This window comes from Ovis aries, chromosome 3 (assembly GCF_016772045.2).
Source record: "Ovis aries strain OAR_USU_Benz2616 breed Rambouillet chromosome 3, ARS-UI_Ramb_v3.0, whole genome shotgun sequence".
In the NCBI taxonomy this organism is placed as follows: domain Eukaryota; kingdom Metazoa; phylum Chordata; class Mammalia; order Artiodactyla; family Bovidae; genus Ovis; species Ovis aries.
Window position 1 is genome coordinate 130,877,674 of NC_056056.1, and position 25,433 is coordinate 130,903,106.

At 43.4% G+C, this 25,433-nt stretch overlaps 1 protein-coding gene across 14 annotated transcripts in view; it reads right to left on the reverse strand.

Annotated features, from left to right (window-relative positions):
• Positions 1-25,433, reverse strand: part of TMCC3 (transmembrane and coiled-coil domain family 3) — a 286,278-nt gene that overhangs the window by 59,883 nt on the left and 200,962 nt on the right. For 3 of the 14 annotated variants that reach the window (XM_004006261.5, XM_042246609.2, XM_060412516.1), the window contains exon 1: positions 9,889-10,145. The exons of the other annotated variants lie outside the window; for them this stretch is intronic. In XM_004006261.5, the coding sequence (XP_004006310.2) occupies positions 9,889-9,966 (78 nt within the window). In that variant the 5' untranslated portion in view covers positions 9,967-10,145. Of the gene's footprint in view, positions 1-9,888; positions 10,146-25,433 lie in introns of those variants that run through there. 14 annotated transcript variants of the gene reach the window in all.

Sequence of the window (25,433 nt, forward strand, 5' to 3'; positions counted from 1 at the left end):
TCTGAGCTCTTAATGGCTGAAGCTTTCAAGCACCATCCCGGATGCCAACACACAGCCTGAACAGCTCTTACTGAATGGATCTTACATTTTCAGATAAATTAAAATCTATGCCAACTAGTGTTCAGTCTCAAATCGAGGCCACCTGTTCCAATTAGTGAGATTAAAATAGTATACCACTGACTATCTGAAGTCGAGTCCCAAGTCTTCTGGATTATCACAAAATCTTTACAAAAAACAGAAAAAAAAAAAAAAAAGGAGAGAATTTCGGTCCTAACACACAGTTGCACTCACAGGAGTAAATATATCCAGGTGATGAAGTATAGCTTTCACTAAGGACAGACTTTATTTCTGGACAAGTGCTTACATCAAAATTTCTGAAAAAGGCTGCAGCTCAAGGCATCATTTAATTTCCTTACAACAAGCTTACAGATACAGCTTAATTAGATTCAACTTTACTTCAGAAAAACACAGAGCTTAAATTTCTTCTCCACCCATCTTTCTGTCCCTGCCTGAAATTCCCAAAGAATCTGCATCTTCTGGATGTTCCACTGTTTAGCCCCACGCCCTCCATTGTCTCAGTTTTTCTCAGGTCATCAGAAGACTAGAAAGACAGCCTGGAACACAACTCTCAATTTCCCAACCTCTCCCAAGCATTCCTATCCCAACAAGCCTGCCTTCAGCTCACCAGAGTGTGCTTTTGTTCATCCCAAACATTCAATTATTTAGATTTTTGCAATCCATGAGAAGAAGAAAAATCTCTTAGCATTTTCAAGACCAAAGGTATTAACTGTTTCATAAAGGAAGAGAGATGATGATACATCAAGGCTAGTGTTTTCCTGAATGATTCTGAATCATTTTAGGTGGACAAAATTGAAAGCATTAAATACACACAGAATCAGAGTGAGTTAGTTCCTTGAAAACAATCCTCAACCCAACACAGCTGTTTGAGGCTGGGAGAGAGTCTGGGTTCTGCGCTAACAGCCCCTTTACCAAGCTCCCATGTTTGCTCATCCCCTTTTTTATCTGGTGCAGAGGCCTCAGAGGCCCAGACGATATTCACCTAGAGTAGTTAACACTGCTGTTGTTTTTTTAATTGCTCAGTTGTGTCTGACTCTTTTCGACCCCATAGACTGTAGCCCCCCAGGCTCCTCTGTCCTTGGGATTCTCCAGGCAAGAATATTGGAGTGGGCTGCCATTTCCTTCTCCAGGGGATCTTCCCGACCCAGGGATCGAACCCGCATCTCCAGCACTGGCAGATGGATTCTTTACCACTGAGGTACCAGGGAAGCCCAAACTGATTTAGAAATATTAAATAAATTAAGTTGCTGGTGGTCTGCGTAGGAGGTGTGGGAATGAGCGAGGTTTGGGGAACTCTGCACTAGACAGAGGATGACTCAGTGTCAGAACAACCCACACTGTGATGGGTCTGCCAACCCCACTTCTCACGGTCATTCACACAAGCAGGCAGGGGGAGGAGCGGCATCCCAGGTTGACTCCAGACTCTGAACCCTTCGCTCCAACCCTCAAATCTGGAAGCAAATTGAGGCAGTGGTGTTGGGGATGAAGAGGAAAAGGTGGCTGAGAAAATTTAGGAAGCAAACCATCGGATGTGGTGGGTAAGGGGGCTGACTGAGTGGGCTTCCCTGGCATCCAGTTTGGGGACTGGCTGTATTGGAAAAGTATTCATCAGGAATTGGGGGCGGGGGTGTGAGAGAACAAATTAAGTTTGGCACACAGACTTTGAGGTGCCCGTGGGACATCTGCATAGAAACATGAGCACACAAATATGAAAGAGAAAGCTGCTCGGGCGTGTCCGACTCTGTGACCCCATGAACTGGAGCCCACCGGGCTCCTCTGTCCATGGGATTTTCCAGGCAAGAATACTGGAGTGGGTTGCCATTTTCTTTCCCAAGGGATCTTCCCAACCAGGGACTGAAACTGGGTCTCCTGCATTGCAGGCAGACTCTTTACCACCTGAGCCACTAGGGAAAGGGTAGAAACATACTATGTAATAAAGCCACACCTAGGTTGAGCTCTCAGATCAGCTCATGAGGCAGGAAGTACACACACTTTCACGCAGGGAGGCGTGCCCCTCAGGACAGACATGCCAGCTCCCGGAAGGTGACAGACCCCACCCCTGGCTTCCCCCAGGGTGCCAGCGCACGACTGTTTCTTAGGCTAAGAAGCTGATGATGTTGCTGGCTTGTGTTCAGGGGCTGTGTTGTATGGAAATTATATATGCCAAAGACAAAGGGTGCTGGAAGATGCTCTCAAAAGAGACTCACAGGAACAGAGCGCTTCAGAGGTGACAGAAGACTGAGGCTGAAATTCTAAGTTAAATCCGCACGTGATGTATTCTATGACTTTTGCATCTGGTACGTGTTTTTTCCCAATACCCTTTCCCAACAGGTAGGAGGTCAAGACAAAGATGAACTCACATCACAAAACTTGATTTTTTGGGGGGGGGGGGGAAAGGACCATAAAAGGGACCTCAGAAAAGATTTTTTAGAAAAATTTTCATCACACCCCACAGCATGTGGGACATTAGTTTCCTGCCCAGAGATTGAACCTGTGCCCCTGCAATGGAAGGCAGAGTCTTAACCACTGAACCACACGGGAAGTCCCAGAAAAGAGAATTTTAAAACAGACGCAGCAGATCCAATACAGCTAAGTAGTTTAACATATGAATTGTTACCCCTCCTATTCACTCCAACCCCACCAGAAATCTGGAAATAAATTCAGAAGCACAATGGCCTACCACTAAATTATTCAAATTCACTTTGTTTACCCCCAAATCACAAAATTTTAAATCTGTTCATTAATTAATTCTCTACTGAAAATAATTTTTTCATCAAGTTCAATTTTGAGATGTTTATCACATAACTTAGCAATTAGTATGGTATTTAAAGCGTTTTAAGGACTTCCCTGGTGGCTCAGACGGTAAAAGCGTCTGCCTACAATGTAGGAGTCCTGGGTTCAATCCCTGGGTCGAGAAGATCCCTCTGGAGAAGGAAATGGCAACCTACTCCAGTACTCTTGCCTGGAAAATCCCATGGATGGACGGAGGAGCCTGGTAGGCTACAGTCCATGGGGTCACAAAGAGTTGGACACAACTGAGCGACTTCACTTTACTTTGAAGTGTTTTAAGTAGCTTTCTTTTAAGAAAGCCTCTTCTAAGACAGGAGCTGGTATAGTGCTTAGTCCTTAAATCAGTTTGTATTCATTCTATCTGGTTACAGTCTGGTTGGATTTATTCTTGCAAAGTATAAATAGAATGATGTGGAGTTAAATGTCTGAATTCTCTTCCAGTGCTAACACGGTGAAATCTTTAAGTCTAACTTTCCAACCTCTGCCTTAAGGGTTAGAAGGATATGCCCGCCCAGTGAAGCTTGAGTCTTACAAAGAGATCCTGTGAGGCCAGAAAGTGACTCAACTATCACAAGAAGAAACCACCCTTGTTTTGTCCTTCCACTGCTCATCCTTCAGAGAAAACACACCAGGAAGAACATGACTCTTTAACAATGTCTTTAAGTTCTAAGCTTATTCAACAGCCTTGAAGATGTCCCCAACTACTGTCAAAATTCTTACGCCCTAGGCATTATAAGAAGTTTATAAACGATCACTCTAAATTGTTCATCCACCGAATGCTTACTGGGAACAACCACCCACCTGCAGAGTACCAGCAGTGTGCAGTTTCCTAACAATCTTGAGTGTGCAGTCTGGCGGGCCCCCAGCAGAGGTGGAGCACATTCATCCCCAAGCCCTGAGCAGGTTTCTTAAGACAGAACTGCTCTTCTGCACTCAGCTCAGAGGCAGAAGACTGGGAAGTGGCTAAAATGCCAGCTCTGGAATTAGATCTGGATTCGCCAAACCCAAGCGCCACTATTTCCCAACAGCCACAGGCCTTGGACAAATCACTTAACCCACCTGGGCTTTAACTCCCCCATCTGTAAAACATAAGTATAAATAGGATATCGTGAGGATTAAGGAGTGCATTTGAATTGTTTACTATTGGCACCTGGTATATAGTAATGAACTGGTTCAGTTCAGTTCAGTCGCTCAGTCGTGTCCGACTCTGCAACCCCATGAATCGCAGCACGCCAGGCCTCCCTGTCCATCATCAACTCCCGCAGTTCACTCAGACTCACGTCCACTGAGTTGGTGATGCCATCCAGCCATCTCATCCTGTGTCGTCCCCTTCTCCTCCTGCCCCCAATCCCTCCCAGCATCAGACTCTTTTCCAATGAGTCAACTCTTTGCATGAGGTGGCCAAAGCACTGGAGTTTCAGCTTCAGCATCATTCCTTCCAAAGAAATCCCAGGGTTGATCTCCTTCAGAATGGACTGGTTGGATCTCCTTGCAACTCTCAAGAGTCTTCTCCAACACCACAGTTCAAAAGCACTCAGCTTTCTTCACAGTCCAACTCTCACATCCATACATGACTACTGGAAAAACCACAGCCTTGACTAGATGGACCTTTGTTGGCAAAGTAATGTCTCTGCTTTTGAATATGCTATCTAGGTTGGTCATAACTTTTCTTCCAAGGAGTAAGCATCTTTTAATTTCATGGCTGCAGTAACCATCTGCAGTGATTTTGGAGCCCCAAAAAATAAAGTCTGACACTGTTTCCCCATCTATTTCCCATGAAATGATGAAACCAGATGGGAACTGGTACCTATTGGCTATTATCACTGTTGCTGCATTCTTCTCTTTACTTACGTTCAATTTTTGCCTTCTTATAGAGGAATAATCGACACAGACCCTACATTCTCCTTCAAGCAGCATCACCCTCTCCCAAGTCGGTGGAAGCAGCTGGATTATGCATAGATCATATACCCCCATGTTCCTTTTCTGAGGAATGTGAAGTCCTCACTCTGATTCACAGTACAGTGATTCATGGTTCTCTTCTCTCTCACCACTCCCCCCTCACCACGCTCCACTGAAAACACGGAAACACAATTAAACAAAGAAATGGCAGGGCTGAAACAAAGTCAAGCTGGGCTTGACTTAGCAGCCTCTCCTAAGTCAAGACCTGGGCAATTTCCACCCAGAAGCACGAGGCTCATTTCTGACCTTAACGGCAGACCTGGAAATTTAGGCAGTGGGTCTGAAGCAAACACATCCTGTGATCCAACTTGGTAGCAGCTGTCTTGGTGTTCCACAGCGGATGTGACAAGCGGGCGTGTTGCTGGAGGCTGGCAATTCGTTTTCCTCTAAAGGGAGAACCAGTGAGCCCACAGCAAAGCATTGCTCAAAAAACACAACACATCAATCCATTCATGCTATACTGAAGACAGTTACAACTCACACATTCATCCACCGACCATCCCTTTAATTAACTCTTTAGAAGAAAACAAATCACTGATTAAAAATTGTACTCACAGACCACTCACTCAAGTTACCCCTTCACCAGGTCAGTGTCACCTACAGAAGTCTGTTTCCACTCACTCTGGTTTCTGTTCAGGAAGTAAGCATGCAATCATCAACTTATTACATCATTGCCCAACCATTTTCACAGTGAGAAGGGCTCTGACATCTTCCTCTCCCTGACTGCCTCTGGCCGTTACTCATCGTGCAGTTCTGGATCTATTTCCAGACCTCAGAAGGTTTAAAGATGTACTACAGGTGGCAACTATGCGGGACACAGGTTTTACTTCAGACACTAGAGACTTGTACACTATCATCACTTCCTCCTATAAAAGAGAAGGGTATTTCCTGGGGCTACAAGGATAAAAAAGATACATTCACTAGATACTAAATTTCCAGAGCGGCCAGACTGTTTCATCACCCATATCTTGCTGATGCCTAGAACAGCAGCGAGCACAGAGAAGGGGCTCAGAAATATTTGCTGAATGAAGCCCCGTGCTCTCCCAGCACCAGTGTCTATCGTTCATAAACATGTAAGCAATCAGTTGATGAGGAATGTGCAATGGAGGAAGGTACCACATGTTAAAAATCCAAGAAAAGTCTCTATATTATTCACAAAATCAGCAGTCTTTCCATTCTCAAGTTTATGAATATGTGTTTCAGATCAGTCACTCAGTCATGTCCGACTCTTTGCAACCCCGTGGACTCCAGCACGCCAGGCTTCCCTGCCCATCACCAACTCCTGCTTGCTCAAACTCATGTCTTACATAGCAATAACAAAAACTGGATACCATCTATTGAGTCTTACTGTGTACCTGACATTTTATAGACATGACTCATTTATTACTAACAACACCTCAACGGTGTGGAAGAGGAAGCTAAGGCCTAGGATAACTGTAAGGTCCAAGGTCGAGTGCTTAGTAAGCAGCCCTAACTAGCAGAGGATCTGTCTTCTGCAAGCTAGCCGCATGAAAGCGGTTCTGTTGACGGAACAGTCTGGTCTGTGCAGGCAGGATGGAATAGAAGTTGATGACATCCAAGAGCAATGAGGAAGCTAAAGCACCAGCTATCTCCTCCTGAGGTTGTAAGTGGCTAAACCAAGGTGGGATGTCTGGGGAACACGAGAAGAAGGAAAGGAATCCAGAGGAATGTCAGAGATCCAGGGGCATGGCTGACAGACTAGAGATGGGGGGAAGGCAGGCACTCCAGACAACTAGCGGTTCTGATCAGTGGACCAACAGCATAAGGAACAAAAATTATTTACCTCACATATGGAGAAAAACAGCTACTACTGAGTATATACAACTACTGTTTTTACAAATTCTCTTACTGAAGACTCACAATCACTCCCCAAACTGGGGATTACTATCACCTTTTATGCATGGGCAACTGGAGGCTTGGAAAGGTTAGAGCCTGCCCAGCAGTCACCCCGTTGGGAAGTGTGAAGAGCCAGTTAAGATCCAAGTCTTCTGCTTCCAGAGCCCCAGCTGTCGACACTAGACCCTAGTGGCTGAAGATGGCTTTTTAGGACACTTAAAATTAGAACGGACAAAAATTTGACTCAGACATAATTAATAAAAACCAGTTACTATATAGAAAGCAGACTCCCTATATTCTTAAATAGATAATAGGCTTTATCTAGGACATGAAAAAAAAAGTAAGATTCTAATTATGTACGTTCTTTCTTTTAAAATAAAGGGATATAATGTGCAGCGAGTTTTAACATGTACCATTTCTGAGTTTTACTCAGACGTAATTTAAAAATGTGAATGACCCTGACTTGTCAGCTTAGAGACAATCACAGAATTCATCAGTTACATTACATTTTCACCAAGGGGGGTGGGGGGGGGGAGGAATTTAGGTTAATCCACCTGGCTGTAAAAATAGACTTGTGCACTGTTAAAATAGTACACTGCCTCATTATTATTCTAGTCTCAAAGGCTTAAACAAGCTCAGCAAGCAAGATGTCTATTTTCCCTGCTCTCTCAACAGGGTATCAATTTTGAACACAGAAAGTGACCATTCGGTAAACAAGACCCTGATCTCACTGAGTCTTGGCCCCCCACCCAAGGGGAAACTTCTTATCTCTGAAAGGTTAATCAACTCCTCACACACACCTCCATTTCTCATTATAATGTTTTTAGGGGAGCTAATTTACCAAATAAGTCCACGAAAAGGTTCTTTTTAAATCCTATGTCAGAACCTTACTGTATGGCACAGGGAACTCTACTCTATGCCCTCTGGTGACCTAAATGGGAAGGAAATCCAAAAGAGAGGGGATATAGGTAAACGTATAGTCAATTCACTTTGCTGCACAGCAAAAACTAACACAACACTGCAAAGCAACTGCACTCCCATCGAAAAATAAATAAATGAACCCTATACTAGATGCTGTACTGTCAAGGCAAAGGTGACATCAAGAAATTAAGTATCAGTGTTCCCTGAGGTTACCCTCAGCATCACATACTTGCTGAGTGTAAAGAAAATGTGTTTTTATAGCTACTTTCAAATGAGTACCACAAAACAGGAGTTAAAATCATCTACTGGGATGCTTTCTGCACGGGAAAATTGCTTCCGCCTGGCCTTCATTATAGCAGTCTTATGGCAGCCTTCAGGACAGATCAAAATTATATCAGCCTCATCTGAGTAAAGGTCTTTGCCGTAGAACTTGTGATCACAGCGCACTGAAGTTCTAGCCTTCCTCAATTTGATTTTGTCCAGTGCTTACAAGATTTCATTTGCCCTATATAAGCTAATTTAGAATAATCAGTATATATGTGTCTAACACAGTTTTAATATATGGTCTATATAAAAACCAGGTGTCTCCATGTAGTACTTTAACACGGTCAACAGAATTTTAAATAAAATAAGAAACCCCCTTCACAAACAGTTCCCCTACTTTAACAGGAAAGATGGGTGTGGAAATGGAACAGCAGCAGATACAGCAGAGATAAAGTCTGTCGCTGACTTACACATCTGCTTTGCCACTTTCCATCTCAGTAGTTAAGCTAAAAAGAGCTGAGTTTTGGAAAGTTCCGTGTGCTTTTGCCAAATTGCTTAAATTGTTCACAATGAGCCATCCCTCCCTCAAAGATTACTAATCCTGCTGTTTACACGAAGATTATCACAGTTGTGACAAGAGAAACCCAGCTTCCACACTTTTTTCAAACCTGAAATGTCTTCCGTCGACTACAACACTATGGACCACACATCCTCCTGACTACAAAGTCATCAGAAAAAGATCTTCATCTTCCTTTGCAGTTAACAGTGTATTAGTCAGCAGCCATCTCTCAACAAACGTCTAACTTTGGGTAACCAAAGATTTTTTATTGTCAATATTTTCTTACAAATGCAGTTTCTAGTTATTTTCACTACAAACTGTTATGGAACTTTTAAGAAAGTGCAGAAAAAGAGAGGGAGAATTCTTTCGTGGGGAGGGGAGAGCGGGCTGGATGCTGGAGATAAGTATTACTCCACTAAATGTACTTAATCCGAAAAAATTAAATCATTTTGTTAAACTGATTAACAGATGCGAGCACGATCCTACCTCCTGAACTTTAAGCAGAGGCTGGCACTCAACGACTAAGATCGTGCAAGAGAGCAGTTAGCGCAAAGAACACCTTCAGGCAATCCTCGCCCGAACAAATGCCAGGCGGAGGAGGTGCAGTTCTAAACGGCAGTTCAATCAGTCAAGGGGAGAGCCAAGTGTTCAACCTGGACGATCAAACATCCCTAAAAGAGCAAAGCGATCCCCGAGGCAGGTGAGGCTTCCTCTCTCCGGAGGGACCGGCCCGCAGGCTGAGGCCTCCCTCCCTGTTCGAGCATTACATGGTTCGTCTCCGCTGCTCACTCTGAAAAGCTATTTTCGCCCACAGCCAAAATCAGCAACAGCAAATTACACAGCAAACAATGGAGAGGGCGCCTGCTCCTCACGACTAGAAACTCTGTACAGGCAGCGCGCAAGACCGACTTTTCACTGGGGCAAAGCCCGGAGGAGCGGCCGCGAGAAACCGGGAAGCGGGGTCTGCCGCCTGTCCACGCTCCGGCCGCGCACAGCCCAGAGCCCGAAAGCCCCGACGGCTGGGGAGGCGCGGCGGCTGCACTTGAGTTTAGGAAGCTGGGAGGCCGAACGCCCGGGACACGACCACGCGGGCGGCGGGATCCCCTCGCGTCTGGCCCCGCGCGGCGAGCGCTCCCTGGCGGAGAGGGCGGCGGAGCGCCGGTCGTCGAGGAGACCCTGGCGCGGCGGGACAGACGAGCTGCGGTGGGCCTGGGCTTGGCGCTGCTCCCACCCCGGAGGGGAACTGGAGGTCTCGGAACCGCGCGGGCCGAGCTCCCACAGCCCCCTTCCCGTGCCCGTCAGCCCGAAAGGTGCAGGGAAGTCCGGGCTCGGAGCCGCAGGGAAGGGAGGGAGGGAGCCGGCGAAACGCGCAGGGCGGGGTCGTCCCCGCGGGAGCCCACGCCCACCCAACCTCGCCCCTGGGAGGGCGCCCCCACCGCCACAGCGACCGCGACCCTCACCCTTCTCTTGTAGTGGTGGTGCCGGCCCGGGTCGGAATAGGTCCGGTCCACGGTGAGCGCCGTGTCGCTGCCCGGCATCTCGGCGCTGGCGCCGGGAACTTTCCCGGGGTCCAGTGCCGCCGCGCCGCGAGCTGCCGGCGTGCTCGGGCTCGGGCTTGGGCTCGCCCGGGGGAGCCTCGGCCAGGGGGCGGTGCGGGCTCCCGCAGCTGCTGCCAACACCCGCGCGGCCGCCCTGCGCCGCCGCCACTGCCGCTGCCGCGGAGTGGGGAGGGCGGGGGAGGCGGGGCCGGGAGGCGAGTCTCCGCCCCCTCCGGTCTCTGCCGCGCCCCCTGCGCGCCCCGCCCTCCAGAGACCCTCTCCAGGTGCCTCGGCTCTGCCTCCCTCGCTTGCTTACTTACTTACTTACTGGATGACACCTCCTTCCACACTGCCCTCTTTTCACTCAAGAGATGACTGGCATCTCCACTATTTGTTGACTTACCTGATGAAAGATGGATTTTGGTCAAGATGTTGAGGTATGCCTTTAATGCTTCCTTTCACGTCACTGGTATTCAACATGCACTTATGGGACATCGTGCTAGGCCCTGGGGTAGGGATCAGAATTCTTTTTTTGTGTCTGAGGTCTTTTTTTTTTTTTTTTTAAAGGGCTCATGTTTTTCTTCTGATTCCACTGAGCAAAGACTACACTTCCCCTTAAACAACCATCTATAATGTTACGTATTTTTATTTTGCAAGTCTGGCTCACCTTTATGTTGGAAACTACTTGAAAACCAAGATACATCTTTTCATTTTAGTATTCCCTATTTCGAGTGAAGAGTTCCTCCCCACAAGAAATATGGAGTCTAGAGGAGACAGTGAAAACACTTCGTCTGGTTATAGACAGTGTACCAGTGGGAGAATGAGTTGAAATGCTGAAAGTGCAGCTGCTCCAGAGAAGAGTTAGAGTTAGACCTTACCAGCCCAGAAGGAGGAGGATTGTGATCCTCTCCTTCAAAGGGCTGAGGGGGAAGGGAAGTGCAGGCAGAAGAAAAATCCTGAGCATAAAAATAAAGGTGCATGCTAAGTCACATCCAACTCTGGGCAACCCCTATGGACTGTACACCGCCAGGCTCCTCTGTCCATGGGATTCTCCAGGCAAGAATACTGGAGTGGGTTGCCATGCCTTCCTCCAGGGGATCTTCCCCACCCATAGATGGAACTCACATCTCTTACCTCTACCTACACTGGCAGATGGGTTCTTTACCACTAACGCCACCTGGGAAGCCCCAAAAACAAAGGTACATTCGGAAAACCTCAAGCCATCAGTTTAGGGAGTCTCTTCAGGGACAGAAAGACTGGATGGAAAAAGTAGGTGGCGACCATGTGGTGCAGAGCTCTACTTCAAGGCTAATTAGTTCAGCCCTATTGTTGGATACTGGGAGAGCTGCTGGAGGGTTGTAAAAGGGGACAAGACAATATCAGGATGGAAGGTAAAGAAGAAGAAATATCTAATAGCTGTGAGATGCACTGATTAAAGATGGGTAAGGGACACTGGCTAGAAGGCTACTGCAAAAATTGAGAACAGCTTCAGTGTCCTTCAGAAGGGGATTGAGTAAATTACAATATAGACATCCAGCTAAGTGCTGCTGCTGCTGCTAAGTTACATCAGTCATGTCCAACTCTGTGAGACCCCATAGACGGCAGCCCACCAGGCTCCCCCGTCCCTGGGATTCTCCAGGCAAGAACACTGGAGTGGGTTGCCATTTCCTTCTCCAGTGCATGAAAGTGAAAAGTGAAAGTGAAGTCACTCAGTTGTGTCTGACCCTCAGTGACCCCATGGACTGCAGCCCACCAGGCTCCTCCATCCATGGGATTTCCCAGGCAAGAGTACTGGAGTGGGTTGCCATTGCCTTCTCCAGTGTTAGGTGCTTGTAATAGAATGGCAGCTCTCAATGTATAGCTACAGAAATATCTCTAACATATCTGGTTAGTAAAAAGCAATGTGCAGAATAATATATATATATAGTATTCCACCATTTATATAAAAACTATATATATATGGTTAAATAAGCATAGCATATTTTGGGGAGAATTAACATGAAACTAGAGAAATAGACAAGAAACTGATGGCAGGAGATAGGAACTAGGTAGCTAGAAGGAACGGATGAAGGTTTATTTCTCACCGTATATGCTTTTTGAACTTGAAAGCTTGAATTGTGTGCATATATTGACTATTTATTTTGTTTGTTTTTTGTTTTTTTATATTGACTATTTAAAAACTGAAATAAAACATATCTTTTATTGGAGCAGGGTTTGGGGGAGAATGGATACATACACATGTATGGCTGAGTCCCTTCACTGTTTACCTGAAACCATCATAACATTGTTAATTGGCCTTACCCCAATATAAAATAAAAAGTTCTAAAAAAGGCAAAGATTTCTACATACATACATACATATATATATATATATATATATATATATATATATATTTTAACGAAGAGGACAAATTTATCAAAACTAACTTAAGAAATGGAAAACTCCATAGAGTCCTAAAATCATTCAAAAATTAAATCAACATTTTAAAATACTCCCCATATATGAAACAACTCCACCAGTCCCAGAAAGTTTTTCAGGTGAGTTATTCCAAAGCAGAGAAGAGAGATTTCAAATGTGAATGTGTGTATGACCTTAGCTAGGGTGGCCACAGAAGGCCTCCATGATAAGGTAACATCTGAGAAGAGATCTAGGAAGAAGGGGAGCTAGCCACGTAGATGTCTAAAGACTGTTGATGGAAGAAATAGCAAGTATTGATATAAAGTCCCCAAAGCAGGAACATTTGGGAGTGTTCAGGAAGAGCAAGGAGGCCAGTGTTGCCTGGAACAACAGTCGATGAAATCAGAAACATTTCAAAGGACCAGGTCATATAGGGTAATTTAGACCATTTTAAGAACTTTGAGTTTAATTCTGAGAAAGATGGGAATATCTGAAATTTTCTAAGCAAATGCTCTGTCTTTTCACTTGGGAGGAAAAAAAAAACCTGATCCCTACCTCAAGGCATACAAAAAATCAGTATCAGACAGATTAAAGACCTAAAGGAGAAAATGCAATTTTTAAAACTGCTGAAAGAAAGTGGAAGAATATCATTCTGATCTCAAGTCATAAAAAGTAGTTCACAAAAAACATAAACCATAAAGATTCAACTACACTGTTTTAATTTTTCTGCTCATGAAAAAAAAATAAAGTGAAAAGATAAGCCACAAACAAAATGAGCTGAAAATAATCAATATAGATGAATTTCATCAACAATACTGAGAAACAAAAGAAAGCAAACCACATAAAACTGCCTGTTGTGAGATTCTATTCAAGTAAAGTTGAAATAGGGAGAATAAATGGCATTTTTAGGAGAACAAAGATATATAGCTAAGCTATTAAGAAAAGTTAACAGCATGATATACACAAATTTCAGGAGAGTACCTCTATCGTGGAGATAAAGAAGGAGTCAAGAGGAAAGGGAAACAAGATTATAAATAATGCCATATTTACTGAATGGCTATTGTTATACTAGATATGTTTTCATGCCTACACATATACACAATATTTCATAATTTAAAATTCTAAAGATAACAAAGACTCAAAAGACAGATGTGATGATGGCATCCTTAATCCTGGATTTAAGTCACCAGTGGAGTACCTACTTATATACACAAATGTAATGAGCACCGAAGAATTGATGCTTTTGAACTGTGGTGTTGTAGAAGACTCTTGAGAGTCCCTTGCACTGCAAGGAGATCCAACCAGTCCATTCTAAAGGAAATCAGTCCTGGGTATTCACTGGAAGGACTGATGTTGAAGCTGAAACTCAATACTTTGGCCACCTGATGCGAAGAGCTGACTCATTTGAAAAGACCCTGATACTGGGAAAGATTGAGGGCAGGAGGAGAAGGGGATGACAGAGGATGAGATGGTTGGATGGCATCACCGACTCAATGCACATGGGTTTGGGTAAACTCCGGGAGTTGGTGATGGACAGGGAGGCCTGGCGTGCTGCGGTTCATGGAGTCGCAAAGAGTTGGACACGACTGAATAACTGAACTGAACTGAATAACAATTTACAAGTATAAATCTTGATATAAAGGCAAGACAGTCTGCTGTTATTGTCTTTATGCCAACGTAATCTTATAAAGATCCATTCTGAAATCGGTAAGAGTCTGTCTCTGGGTTTTTCCTCTTCATTTGCCTGATGCCTCATTTTTTCAGGTACCTAGGACTGTAGAAATTATATTGATCAGGTGTACGCATGTACATGTGTGTGTAACTGTATCTGTGTGTAACTTTAGAGAGGCCAGACCTAAGTAAGGTCTCTGACAAGCCAAGATTGGGCTTTGGTTAGTGTGACAGCAGGCAGCTATTTTCCATTTCTATTACTGTCTTGGTGTTGCTTAGAAGAACTCCATTCTGGTAAGAAACGCTGATCCTCCACAAAAAGAATGAATTAAAACTATATTAGGCTCACTTCAATTTCAATTAACAGAGGATGTTCTTTTTTAGATCATTTTATTTCATAAGCCAGTTGCCCAAAAGCTGCTCTACTGGGCACTCATACAAAATAATGTTTTAAAAAACCCAAATTAAATAGCACAAGAGCAAGCTCCCCAGAAAAGAAAGAAAACAAGCCGTGTGGATCACCATTGGCTCTCTTTTTTGGAATTAGAACCCATGGGGAATATAGACCATGTGCCTTCTTTTGCAGGCAATGCCTAAGGTTTTGTCAGACTCAGGGGGAGAGAGAGCGAGAGAGAGAGGACACACATTTTTTCTTCAACATAAGAATTATCTGTGCCTCTGATAACAGCCTCCAAAAGCCTCTCTCTGCAAAAGGTAATTAAATTTTTTTTTTTTAAACCGCACCTTTAAAGTAGAAAATGCAATCAGAACAATACGGAAAATAAAAGTACAAAATCTAGGGTGTAAAGTAAGAATTTACTTCCAAACTGTAAGGCACAATAACGCAGCATGTTCTCAGCAGGAAAGAAGTGAACTGGGTCATTCCAGCCATAATAGTGTAAAATAGTGAGAAAAGGCTTCGCAAAAGAGATAGGATTGTACTGGATTCTCACAGTACGTATTTGTTGTTTTTGCCTGCCACAGCATTCAGCCTCTTATTCTCAAAATATTAACAGTATCTGGATTTTTCTTTTGGGATCCACTCCACCCCCACCCTCAATTCAAGTAATTTAGGTGAGACTGACCACGCCGGACCTCTGCCTCCAGGAAGAGGCACGTGATCCAGACTTGGCCAATCAGAGTTGCTTCAACTTGCGCAGAAAGAGGCTCATGACCCAGTCAGAGCCAATCAGAGTCTCCCCTGAGACTTCTGCTGTAACTACTGGGAAAGAACTGAGCCCATCAAGTTGGCACTAGGTTCAGCCGGTAGAATATAAGCCTGCTGCTGTGGTGGGCATTCCTGCTATATGTTGTAGTCATACAAACACAACTTCCTTTCCGAGGAAAACAGCCATGAAAGGGGAAAGACTCATCGCTAAATTGTTGGAGCACCGAATCCAGCTTTTCCCACTATCTACTGCCACGCGACAGCTCACCCTAAGATATACTGGCTTACAACAACTACCATTCATTTGCTTATGAATCTGCATTTTGAGCAACTCTGCGAAGTTTGTCTTTTCTCTGCTCCTTGTGATACTGGCTGGAGCTAGAGTATCCAAGATGGCTTTACTCACCTATCGGCACCAAGAGGAATGGGGATGGCTGGAATACCTGGGGCTGGCCAGGAGGCCTCTATCTCAATTTGTATATGTTTATATATTTAAACAAAATATTTTTTATATTTCATAGTCTCCTTTCTTCCCGGGCTCCCCTCACTCTATTGGAATAGCTGGACTTATTTACATGGTGAGTGGTTTTCAAGAGATCAAAACCAAATGATGCCAAACCTCTTAAGGGATAGCCTGGAGTTGGCAGGGTACCACTTCTGTCACATTCTATTGGTTAGAATGAGTCAAAAGCCTAGACCAGGCTCAAGGGGAGGAGAAGTAGCATCCACTCTTGACTGGAGTAGTAGGCACACGCAGGGATGGGAGAATTGTTGGATGCCATCATGGCAGGCGATCCACCACACCAGATGTGGCTAGGTCCTCCCCTCCTTTCTGGTTATACGAGGCAAGGCATTTCTTTTTACTTAAACCAGTTTTTAAAACCCTAATACAACATTTCATGCTGGGTCTAGATAGACAGGAGTGAGAAGGGTGGCATTGCAAGAGAAAGCAGGACCTAAGGACAACATAAATAGAAGAAGAGTGAGCAGAGAATTCTGGTGAGGACACAGTTTTTATCAGGCCACTAGTTGAGCTTTCCTTGGTCAGTCCATGCCAGATGACCTCCTAGACTCTTGAACTAATTACAGTCCATACCTCTTGTTTGAACACAAAAGTTATCTTATCACATTATTTAAATATTTTGTGTGGTGTTTTGTATGTGCCCTCCCCCAACTAGATTATAGGTTACCTGAAGGAAAAAATGATGCCTTCTAGGTAAGTGTGTACAGTTCTGGTTCCTAACATAGTATCACATATTCAATGCATACTTGCTGAGTGAATGGATAGATTCAACATTTATCAAATGCCTAGTTATTTTCCCAGCACTAGGGTTTTAAAAATGAGTAAGAGGTAAGCAAAAGGTAGCTTTTGCCCTCCAGGGGTTGGGATGAAAATGTGTTGAACAATGAGTGTTACTAATTTTCATATACTAAGTAGTTACTGAAATTGTGAACTCTGCGATTGCTTATTGAGCATCTTTGATGTGATGGGCTCTGTTCCTGGTGCTAAGGATATAAAAATGAATAAGAGGGATGTCCCTGGTGGTCCGGTGGTTAAGTATCTGCCTTTCAATAGAGGGGACACAAGTTTGATCCTTGGTCTGGGAGCTAATACATATGCCGAGTGGCACCTAAGGTCGTGCACCACAGCTACTGAGCCCATGCACCTAGAAACTGTGCTCCACGATAAGAGAAGCCTCTGCAATGAGGCCTGCATACCGTAACTTGAGAGAAACCCCCACTCGCCGAAACTAGAGAAAGCCTGTGTGCAGCAAGAAAGACCCAGTGTAGCCAAAAATAAATAAATAAATTTTTTTAATTAAAAAAAAAAGAGGATGACATGGTCCAATCCTGAAAGGCTATCCCATTTAGACAAGGAGACAGACTTCAAAAAAAAAAAAAAAAGGTTACTATGAATGCAAAGATAGTTATATCCTTGGTACCCTGGGGGGCAAAGGGAAAAAGTTGTCTCCTGGTGAAACTCACTTCCTTAGTTATGTTAGGCTTCATGTCACTAGCAGGGAGAAGGAATTAAATACAAAAGAAAGTGTGACTTTAAAGATGAAAATGTAAGCCTCTTATAAAGTAAAGGAAAATGTATTTCCTTTCATATAATATTTTGATTTAATAGTAGCAGGAAGTTTCCTTCTCCAGGGAAAATATGTAAGACAAAAAGTACAGCAAGCTTTTCTCCTAAGGATTTAAGGACAGAGAGTGGAAAGAGAATAAATCAGATTTTTAAAATTTATTCAAATAGCTTAATGTGAATGCATGCTGATATATATTAAAAATATATATATATATAACTTGTTTATATCCCAGACCAGAAGCTTCCAGGGCTGATACAAATATAAATCTCTAATTTTAACTACCTGATTTACAGCCAACTGGAAATGACCACTTTTAATGTTTATACTTAATTTTCAAGATAGCATGTTCTATATAACTGTAAGAAAACAATTGCTGCTATTTATTTAGCATTAGCAATCATCTGGCACAGAAACCCATAACTTCCACTTGGCAAGATTTTGATAAAAACAGGAAAGTAGAAAGATTCAAACTTTGCAGGCTTGTGAACTTGCCTTCTAAGTTTCCTTTTTTTTTTTTTTAAATTTAACAATGTCATGCTACTGATTTCTCAAGACCAATGAAATCTTGTTTCAATTTTTTAATTGACTGATGATTGCTTTACAATGTTAGTTTGATTTCTGTCATACATCAACATGAATTAGCCATAGGTGTACATGTGTCCTCTCCCTCTTGAATCTCCCTCCCACCTCCTGCCCATTCTCACCTCTCTGTGGTATTACAGAGCCCCCGTTTGAGTTCCCTGAGTCATACAGCAAATTCCCATTGGCTATCTACTTACATACGTTAGTGTGTATGTATGCGTGCTACTCTTTCCATGCATCTTGCCCTCTCCCTCTTCTCCCTCACCCTTATCCATAAGTCTGTTTTCTATTCCTTGTCTTCATTGCTAACAGCAATGAATCTTAAAGAGGATTCTACATGGAGATTTCAAGTGTTCAAGAAACTGATCCCTAACATTTATCTTCCCTGAAGACATGAAGCTACATTAAGAAGTACAAAAATGTATTTTACCTCATCAAAATTAAAAACTTTTGCTTTGTAAAAACCTTGTTAACAGGATGAAAGGACAGAATACAGATGGGGAGAAATATTTGCAAAACCACAAATGCAACAAATTACCTGGATTAGTATCCAGAATATATAAAGAACTCTCAAAACTCAGCAGTAAAAAAAAAAAAAATAAACAATTCAACTGGATTAAAAAAAGGCAGAGGAACCAGAAGTCAAATTGCCAACATCCGTTGGATCATAGAAAAAGCAAGAGAATTCCAGGAAAGCACCTATTTCTGCTTCATTGGCTACACTAAAGCCTTTGATTCTGTGGATCACAACAAACTGCGGAAAATTCTTCAAGAGATGGGAATACCAGACCACCTTACCTGCCTCCTGAGAAATCTACATGTGGGTCAAGAAGCAACAGTGAGAACCGGACATGGAACAACAGATTGGTTCTAAATTGGGACAGGAGTCCGTCAAGGCTGTATATTGTCACCCTGCTTATTTAACTTCTATGCAGAGTACATCATGCAAAATGTTGGGCTGGAGGAAACACAAGCTGGAATTAAGACTGCAGGGAGAAATATCAGTAACCTCAGATATGCAGATGACACCACCCTTATGGCAGAAAGTGAAGAGAAACTATAAAGAGCCTCTTGATGAAAGTGAAAGAGGAGAGTGAAAACTCTGGTTTAAAACTCAACATTCAAAAAACTAAGATCATGGCATCTGGTCCCATCACTTCATGGCAAATAGATAGGGAAACAATGGAAACAGTGAGAAACTTTATTTTCTTGGGCTCCAAAATCACTGCAGAAGGTAACTGCAGCCATGAAATTAAAAGACGCTTGCTCCTTGAAAGAAAAGCTATGACCAACCTACACAGAATATTAAAAAGCAGAGACATTACTTTGCCAGCAAAGGTCCGTCTAGTCAAAGCTATGGTTTCTCCAGTAGTCATGTATGGATGTGAGAGTTGGACCATAAAGAAAGATGAGCACCGAAGAATTGATGCTTTTGTTTTTAACTCTTGAGAGTTCCTTAGACTGCAAGGAGATCAAACCAGTCATCCCTAAAGGAAATCAGTCCTGAACATTCATTGGAAGGACTGATGCTGAAGCTGAGGCTTCAATACTTTGGCCACCTGATGTGAAGAACTGACTCACTGAAAAGACCCTGATCCTGGGAAAGATTGAGGCCAGGAGGAGAAGGGGACAACAGAGGATGAGATAGCTGGATGACATCACCAACTCAATGGACATTAGTTTGAGCAAGCTGTAGGAGTTGGTGATGGACAGAGAAGCCTGGCGTGCTGCAGTCCATGGGGTCACAAAGAGTCAGACATGACTGAGTGATTAAACTGAACTGAAAAATGGGCAAAAGACATGAATAGATATTTCATCAAGGAAGATACACAGATAGCAGGTCACATATGAAGAGATGTTCAGTGCTATTAGCCATTCAGTTCAGTTCAGTTGCTCAGTCGTGTCCGACTCTTTGCGACCCCATGAATTGCAGCACGCCAGGCCTCCCTGTCCATCACCAACTCCCAGAGTTCACTCAGACTCACGTCCATCGAGTCAGTGATGCCATCCAGCCATCTCACCCTCTGTCGTCCCCTTCTCCTCCTGCCCCCCAATCCCTCCCAGCATCAGAGTCTTTTCCAATTAGTCAGTTCTTCGCATGAGGTGGCCAAAGTACTGGAGTTTCAGCTTCAGCATCATTCCTTCCAAAAGAAATCCCAGGGCTGATCTCCTTCAGAATGGACTGGTTGGATCTCCTTGCAGCCCAAGGAACTCTCAAGAGTCTTCTCCAACACCACAGTTCAAAAGCATCAGGAAATGCAAATTAAAACCTTAATTGAGACATCACAACCTACATATGAGAACCTATCAGATTGGTAATAATGAAAAATAGTGATAGCACTAAATTCTGGCAAGGATATGGAGAAACTAAATAATTCATACATTTCTGGCAGGAATGTAAAATGGTACAATCTCTCTGGAAAATAATTTGGCATTTTTCTATAAAACTAAATATGCAAATACCATATGACTCAGCAATTACACTCTTAAGTCATTTATCCCAGGGAGAAGAAAACATGTTCACATTAAAACCTACACAAAAATGTTCATAGTAGCTTTATTCATAAAAGCCCCAAACTAGAAATGGCCCAGGATGGCCTTCAGCAGATAAATGGTTCAACACACTGTGGGACATCCATACTATGAAATGCTACTTAGCAAGAAAGTGGTATACATAAATGATATACAACTTGGGTGAATGCTCAGGGAATTATGCTGAATGAGAAAAGCTAATCTTCCAGAGGTTATATACCACATGATGATTTCATTCATGTAGCATTCTTGAAATGACAAAATCATAGAAATGGAAACAAGATTGGCGATTGCCAAGGATTAGGAACTGGGTGGGGAGGAAGGGGGATGCAGGAGGAGGTGAATAGAGTGATAAAAGGGCAACACCAGGGATCCTGTGATGATGGAAGTCTTCTGTATCTTGACTGTAGTGGCACAGTACTCATCCATGTGATAGAGCTGCAGAGAACTAAACACACACACACACAGAATTGTCCCTCAGTATCCGGGGCATTGGTTCCCGGACCCACTGCAGATACCAAAACGCACAGATGCTCCCATAGTCAACCCTCAATATCCATAGTTCCACATCCTCGGATTTAACCAACTGCAGGTACAGTATGGAATGTGTTCACTGAAAAAATATCTGTGTATTAGTCGACCCACGCAGCTCAAATCTGTGTTGTTCAATGATCAATTACACAAGCAAAATGGGAAAAAAAATCTGATTAAGGTTGTGAATTGTTTCAATGCTACCATGTTATTTGTAGTACTACTTCTACAAAAGATGTTACTTTTGAGGAAATTAGGTAAAAGGTACCCGGGATCTCTCCGTATTGTTCCTATAACTACATGTGACTGTATAGTGATCTCAAAATGAAAACGTTACTGTAAATGTATTTTAGGATTTCCCCAGTGGGTAAGAATCCGCCTGCCAGTGCAGGGTTCGATTCCTGGTCCAGGAAGATTCCACATGCCCCAGAGCAACTAAGCCCATATGCCACGACCGCTAAGCCTGTGCACGCCTAGCACCTGTGCCCACGCAGCAGGAGACGCCACCACGGTGCACTGCAATGAAGAGTGGCCTCCACTCACCACAACCGGAAAGTCCATGAGTGGCAGCAAGTGCCCAGCACAACCAAAAACACATTGTTTTAAAAATAAATAATATAAAATGTATTTTAAATGTAGGTGCAATTGGGATAATTTTCACAGGAAAATCTTTGCGTTTGGGGAAAGGGAAATAACACAGCAAGTGGGAGTGGGTGGTTCAGTTCAGTTCAGTCCAGTCGCTCAGTTGTGTCCGACTCTTTGCGACCCCATGAATCGCAGCACACCAGGCCTCCCTGTCCCAAACCCATGTCTATCAAGTTGGTGATGCCATCCAGCCATATCATCCTCCTGCCCCCAGTACCTCCCAGCATCAGAGTCTTTTCCAATTAGTCAACTATTCGCACGAGGTGGCCAAAGTACTGGAGTTTCAGCTTTAGCATCATTCCTTCCAAAGAACACCCAGGACTGATCCCCTTTAGAATGGACTGGTTGGATCTCCTTGCAGTCCAAGGGACTCTCAACAGTCTTCTCCAACACCACAGTTCAAAAGCATCAATTCTGTGGCGCTCAGCTTTCTTCACAGTCCAACTCTCACATCCATATATGACACCAGGAAAAACCATAGCCTTGACTAGACGGACCTTTGTTGGCAAAGTAATGTCTCTGCTTTTGAATATGCTATCTAGGTTGGTCATAACTTTCCTTCCAAGGAGTAAGCGTCTTTTAATTTCATGGCTGCAGTCACCATCTGCAGTGATTTTGGAGCCCCCCCCAAAAAAGTCTGACACTGTTTCCACTGTTTCCCCATCTATTTCCCATGAAGTGATAGGGCCAGATGCCATGATCTTAGTTTTCTGTATGTTGAGCTTTAAGCCAGCTTTCGGAGAAGGCAATGGCACCCCACTCCAGTACTCTTGCCTGGAAAATCCCATGGACGGAGAAGCCTGGTGGGCTGCAGTCCATGGGGTCGCGAAGAGTTGGACACGACTGAGTGACTTCACTTTCAGTTTTTACTTTCATGCATTGGAGAAGGAAATGGCAACCCACTCCAGTGTTCTTGCCTGGAGAATCCCAGGGACGGCGGAGCCTGGTGGGCTGCCATCTACGGGGTCGCATAGAATCGGATACGACTGAAGCAACTTAGTAGTAGCAGCAGCAGCAAGCCAACTTTTTCATTCTCCTCTTTCACTTTCATCAAGAGGCTTTTTAGTTCCTCTTCACTCTCTGCCATAAGGGTGGTGTCATCTGCGTATCTGAGGTTATTGATATTTCTCCGGGCGGAGTGGGTGGTAGAGAGAATTTTTTCTCTGGAGGAGTGGTAAGAGCAGAGTTCCTCCAGGTTTTGGCCCCTTACCACACCACAGGAGGGGACCAGCTGTAGAGATCGGCAAGTAAGGGCCAGACCATAGGCGGTGTCCATGAATGAGCTCGCCAACAGCAGCCCCCAGTTGCAGTGACACTGTGTCTGAAGCTCTAGTCAACTCTGAAGACTTTGACACCAGGGGCTAGTCCTTTATCCTGAGCCAGCCAGTGCTCCTCATTTTAACAGAAGCCGTCATTCTATGTTTTTGTTTGAATAAATGACTGACGATTAAGAACAACAGACCAAACAGACCGAACAACAACATTTTCAGTAAAATGCAAAAATTCATATTCTCTACATTGAATAGAGAATTTTACTGTTCTGCTGAGGAGTTCCCATATTGGTTTGAGTCTCTGAATTACATTCTGTAACACACAGATGATAACATGAGTGCTATGTTATTTCTAACCTCTTGACCTCCCGTTTACTAGGAAAGTGTTGCATTGTCTGACCACCGTTTATGACTCTTGGCTGTCTGCTCCTGCAGTTTCCTAGAAGCCACAACAATGACAGAAAACAAACCTAGCTGCAAATGCCTTACTTTGTATTCAGCACAAAGTGTTCCTTTTGGTTAAGTCTTTAACTAGAGTCGTGACGCTCAAGGTTCCTACTTCCCTTCACCACAGAGGCAGCAGTGTTCTGATTTCTAGCTGACTTCACGCTATGCATGACCAGCCAAGGAGAATTATTTCTCATCAAACACATACTGAGCCTGAAGGCTGAGCTAGCTTCACTTCAGGAACACAGTGTCTGTGAATTCACTTTGCACTTTATCAATTCACTTTGCAAGATAAGGATGGTGGGAGATGAAACTGCCAGAGAAATCTGATGTGATGTCTAAAACAAGTCCCAGTGCAACCAAAAGGGACGATGCTGCTTGCTGATGCCTTCCTTGTCCACTCCAGTTAACACTCAACGTATCCCTTCTCTGAATTCTGACAGCATCTGTTGCTTCTATCAATCAGTCGATAAACCTTTAAGTAGAAACGTTCTTCTGCTGTTGCAGGGAGGCAGTACCATACACACTGGAGATAGGCACACTGCCTGGATTCTAATCTTGATGTTACTACCCATTTAGCTATAAAGCCTTGGTTCTCTCATTCGTAAGCCAAGAATAATAAAAGAATCTACCTCATTATTGCTAAGGATTAAAAGACATATGAAAAACATTTCAAAATGATGGCTCAATAAATGTCTACAGACAGCAAAACAAAACCTAAAATCTGTCTTCACATGACACATTTTTCTCCTGATCAGTAAGACTTCAATGACCGGCCTTATCCTGGAAAGTATCCTATTAAGGAAGAGGTGCACTTCAATGTCATACCTTATCTTCACAAATTAAGAAGGAGTAGGAGCCTGTGGCCAAGCTCTGGGCCAAGAAAGGTAAACTTCTCTTCACATTAACCTTTGATTCCCTTCATCTTCAAGGTACCTGCTCCCACATATAACACAGAGTTGGTTTTTTTTTGTTTTTTTTTTTTGGCTTGTACAGTTTGATCAAGTAATTCCACTTCTAGGACTCTATCTTAAAACATCTACGCAGGAAAAGTTTTGTAGATGAAGACTGCCCATCACAGTGGTTTATCATTCTGCAAAGTTCAGAGCAATCTAAAGGACTGTTTGTGAAACAGTTGTTTATTTTTTATAAAGATAAAAGGTTGATACAAATTATGATAGTGCTACAGAAAGAGAGTATACCTATTTCAAATTATACTTAGGAAGAATGTGTAAGCATATGGGGAAATGCTTATATAATAATATTATACAAAAAAATCAGGATAACCCTAATTTGTCAGACTGACAAAAATTTAAAATGTATTCTAGTTTAGCACTGGCAATGACCTGGAGCAGCAGGAACTCTTACATATTGGAGGTGGGAACATAAACAGGTACAACCCCTCTGAAGCACCATCTGGCATTGTTTCATAAAGTTGAGGCCATGCCTATCCTATGAGTCAACCTCTCCACTCATCAGTATGTATCCTAGAGCAGCAGTCCCCAAACTTTTGGGCACCAGGGACTGATTTCGTGATTTCCTGGGAGACAATTTTTCCATGGACCAGAGGTTAGGGGGATGGTTTTGGAATGCTTCAAGTACATTCCATTTGTTGTGCACTTTATTTCTAATCCAGTGCCATTGCTGATCTGACAGGAGGTATCAGCCTCCTGAAAGGAAGTTCGGGACCCCTTTCCTAGAGGAGACTAGTCAACCAGAACAGAAAGACAAGGATGTTCAACATGGTAAGAGTCCCCAGCAGGAAATAACCCAACTGTCATCAACAACAAATGGGTAAATTGTAGAAGTTGTATTTGAGAATTATATTTTCCAATTAATGTCTGTCATCTGTTGCTGAAAATCAAATGCATGACAATGCTAACTACAGCCTATTTCTCATTATCTTAACTAGTTTTTACAAAGTTGTAAAAATTGGCTGTTTGGTTGTAGGTAGCCAAACTGATGGACCCAGAGTCAAACAAAATGCCCAGTATAAAGTATCATAAACGCTAATTCTCCCTGCCCTACCCCAAATGTTCAGAGCAAAATGATTAGCAGAAGCCCTGAAACATGTTGCTACTGAAGAGTAAGGAAGAAAATCTTCCTCTGCTGCTTCTGTGTCTTCCTATGGCG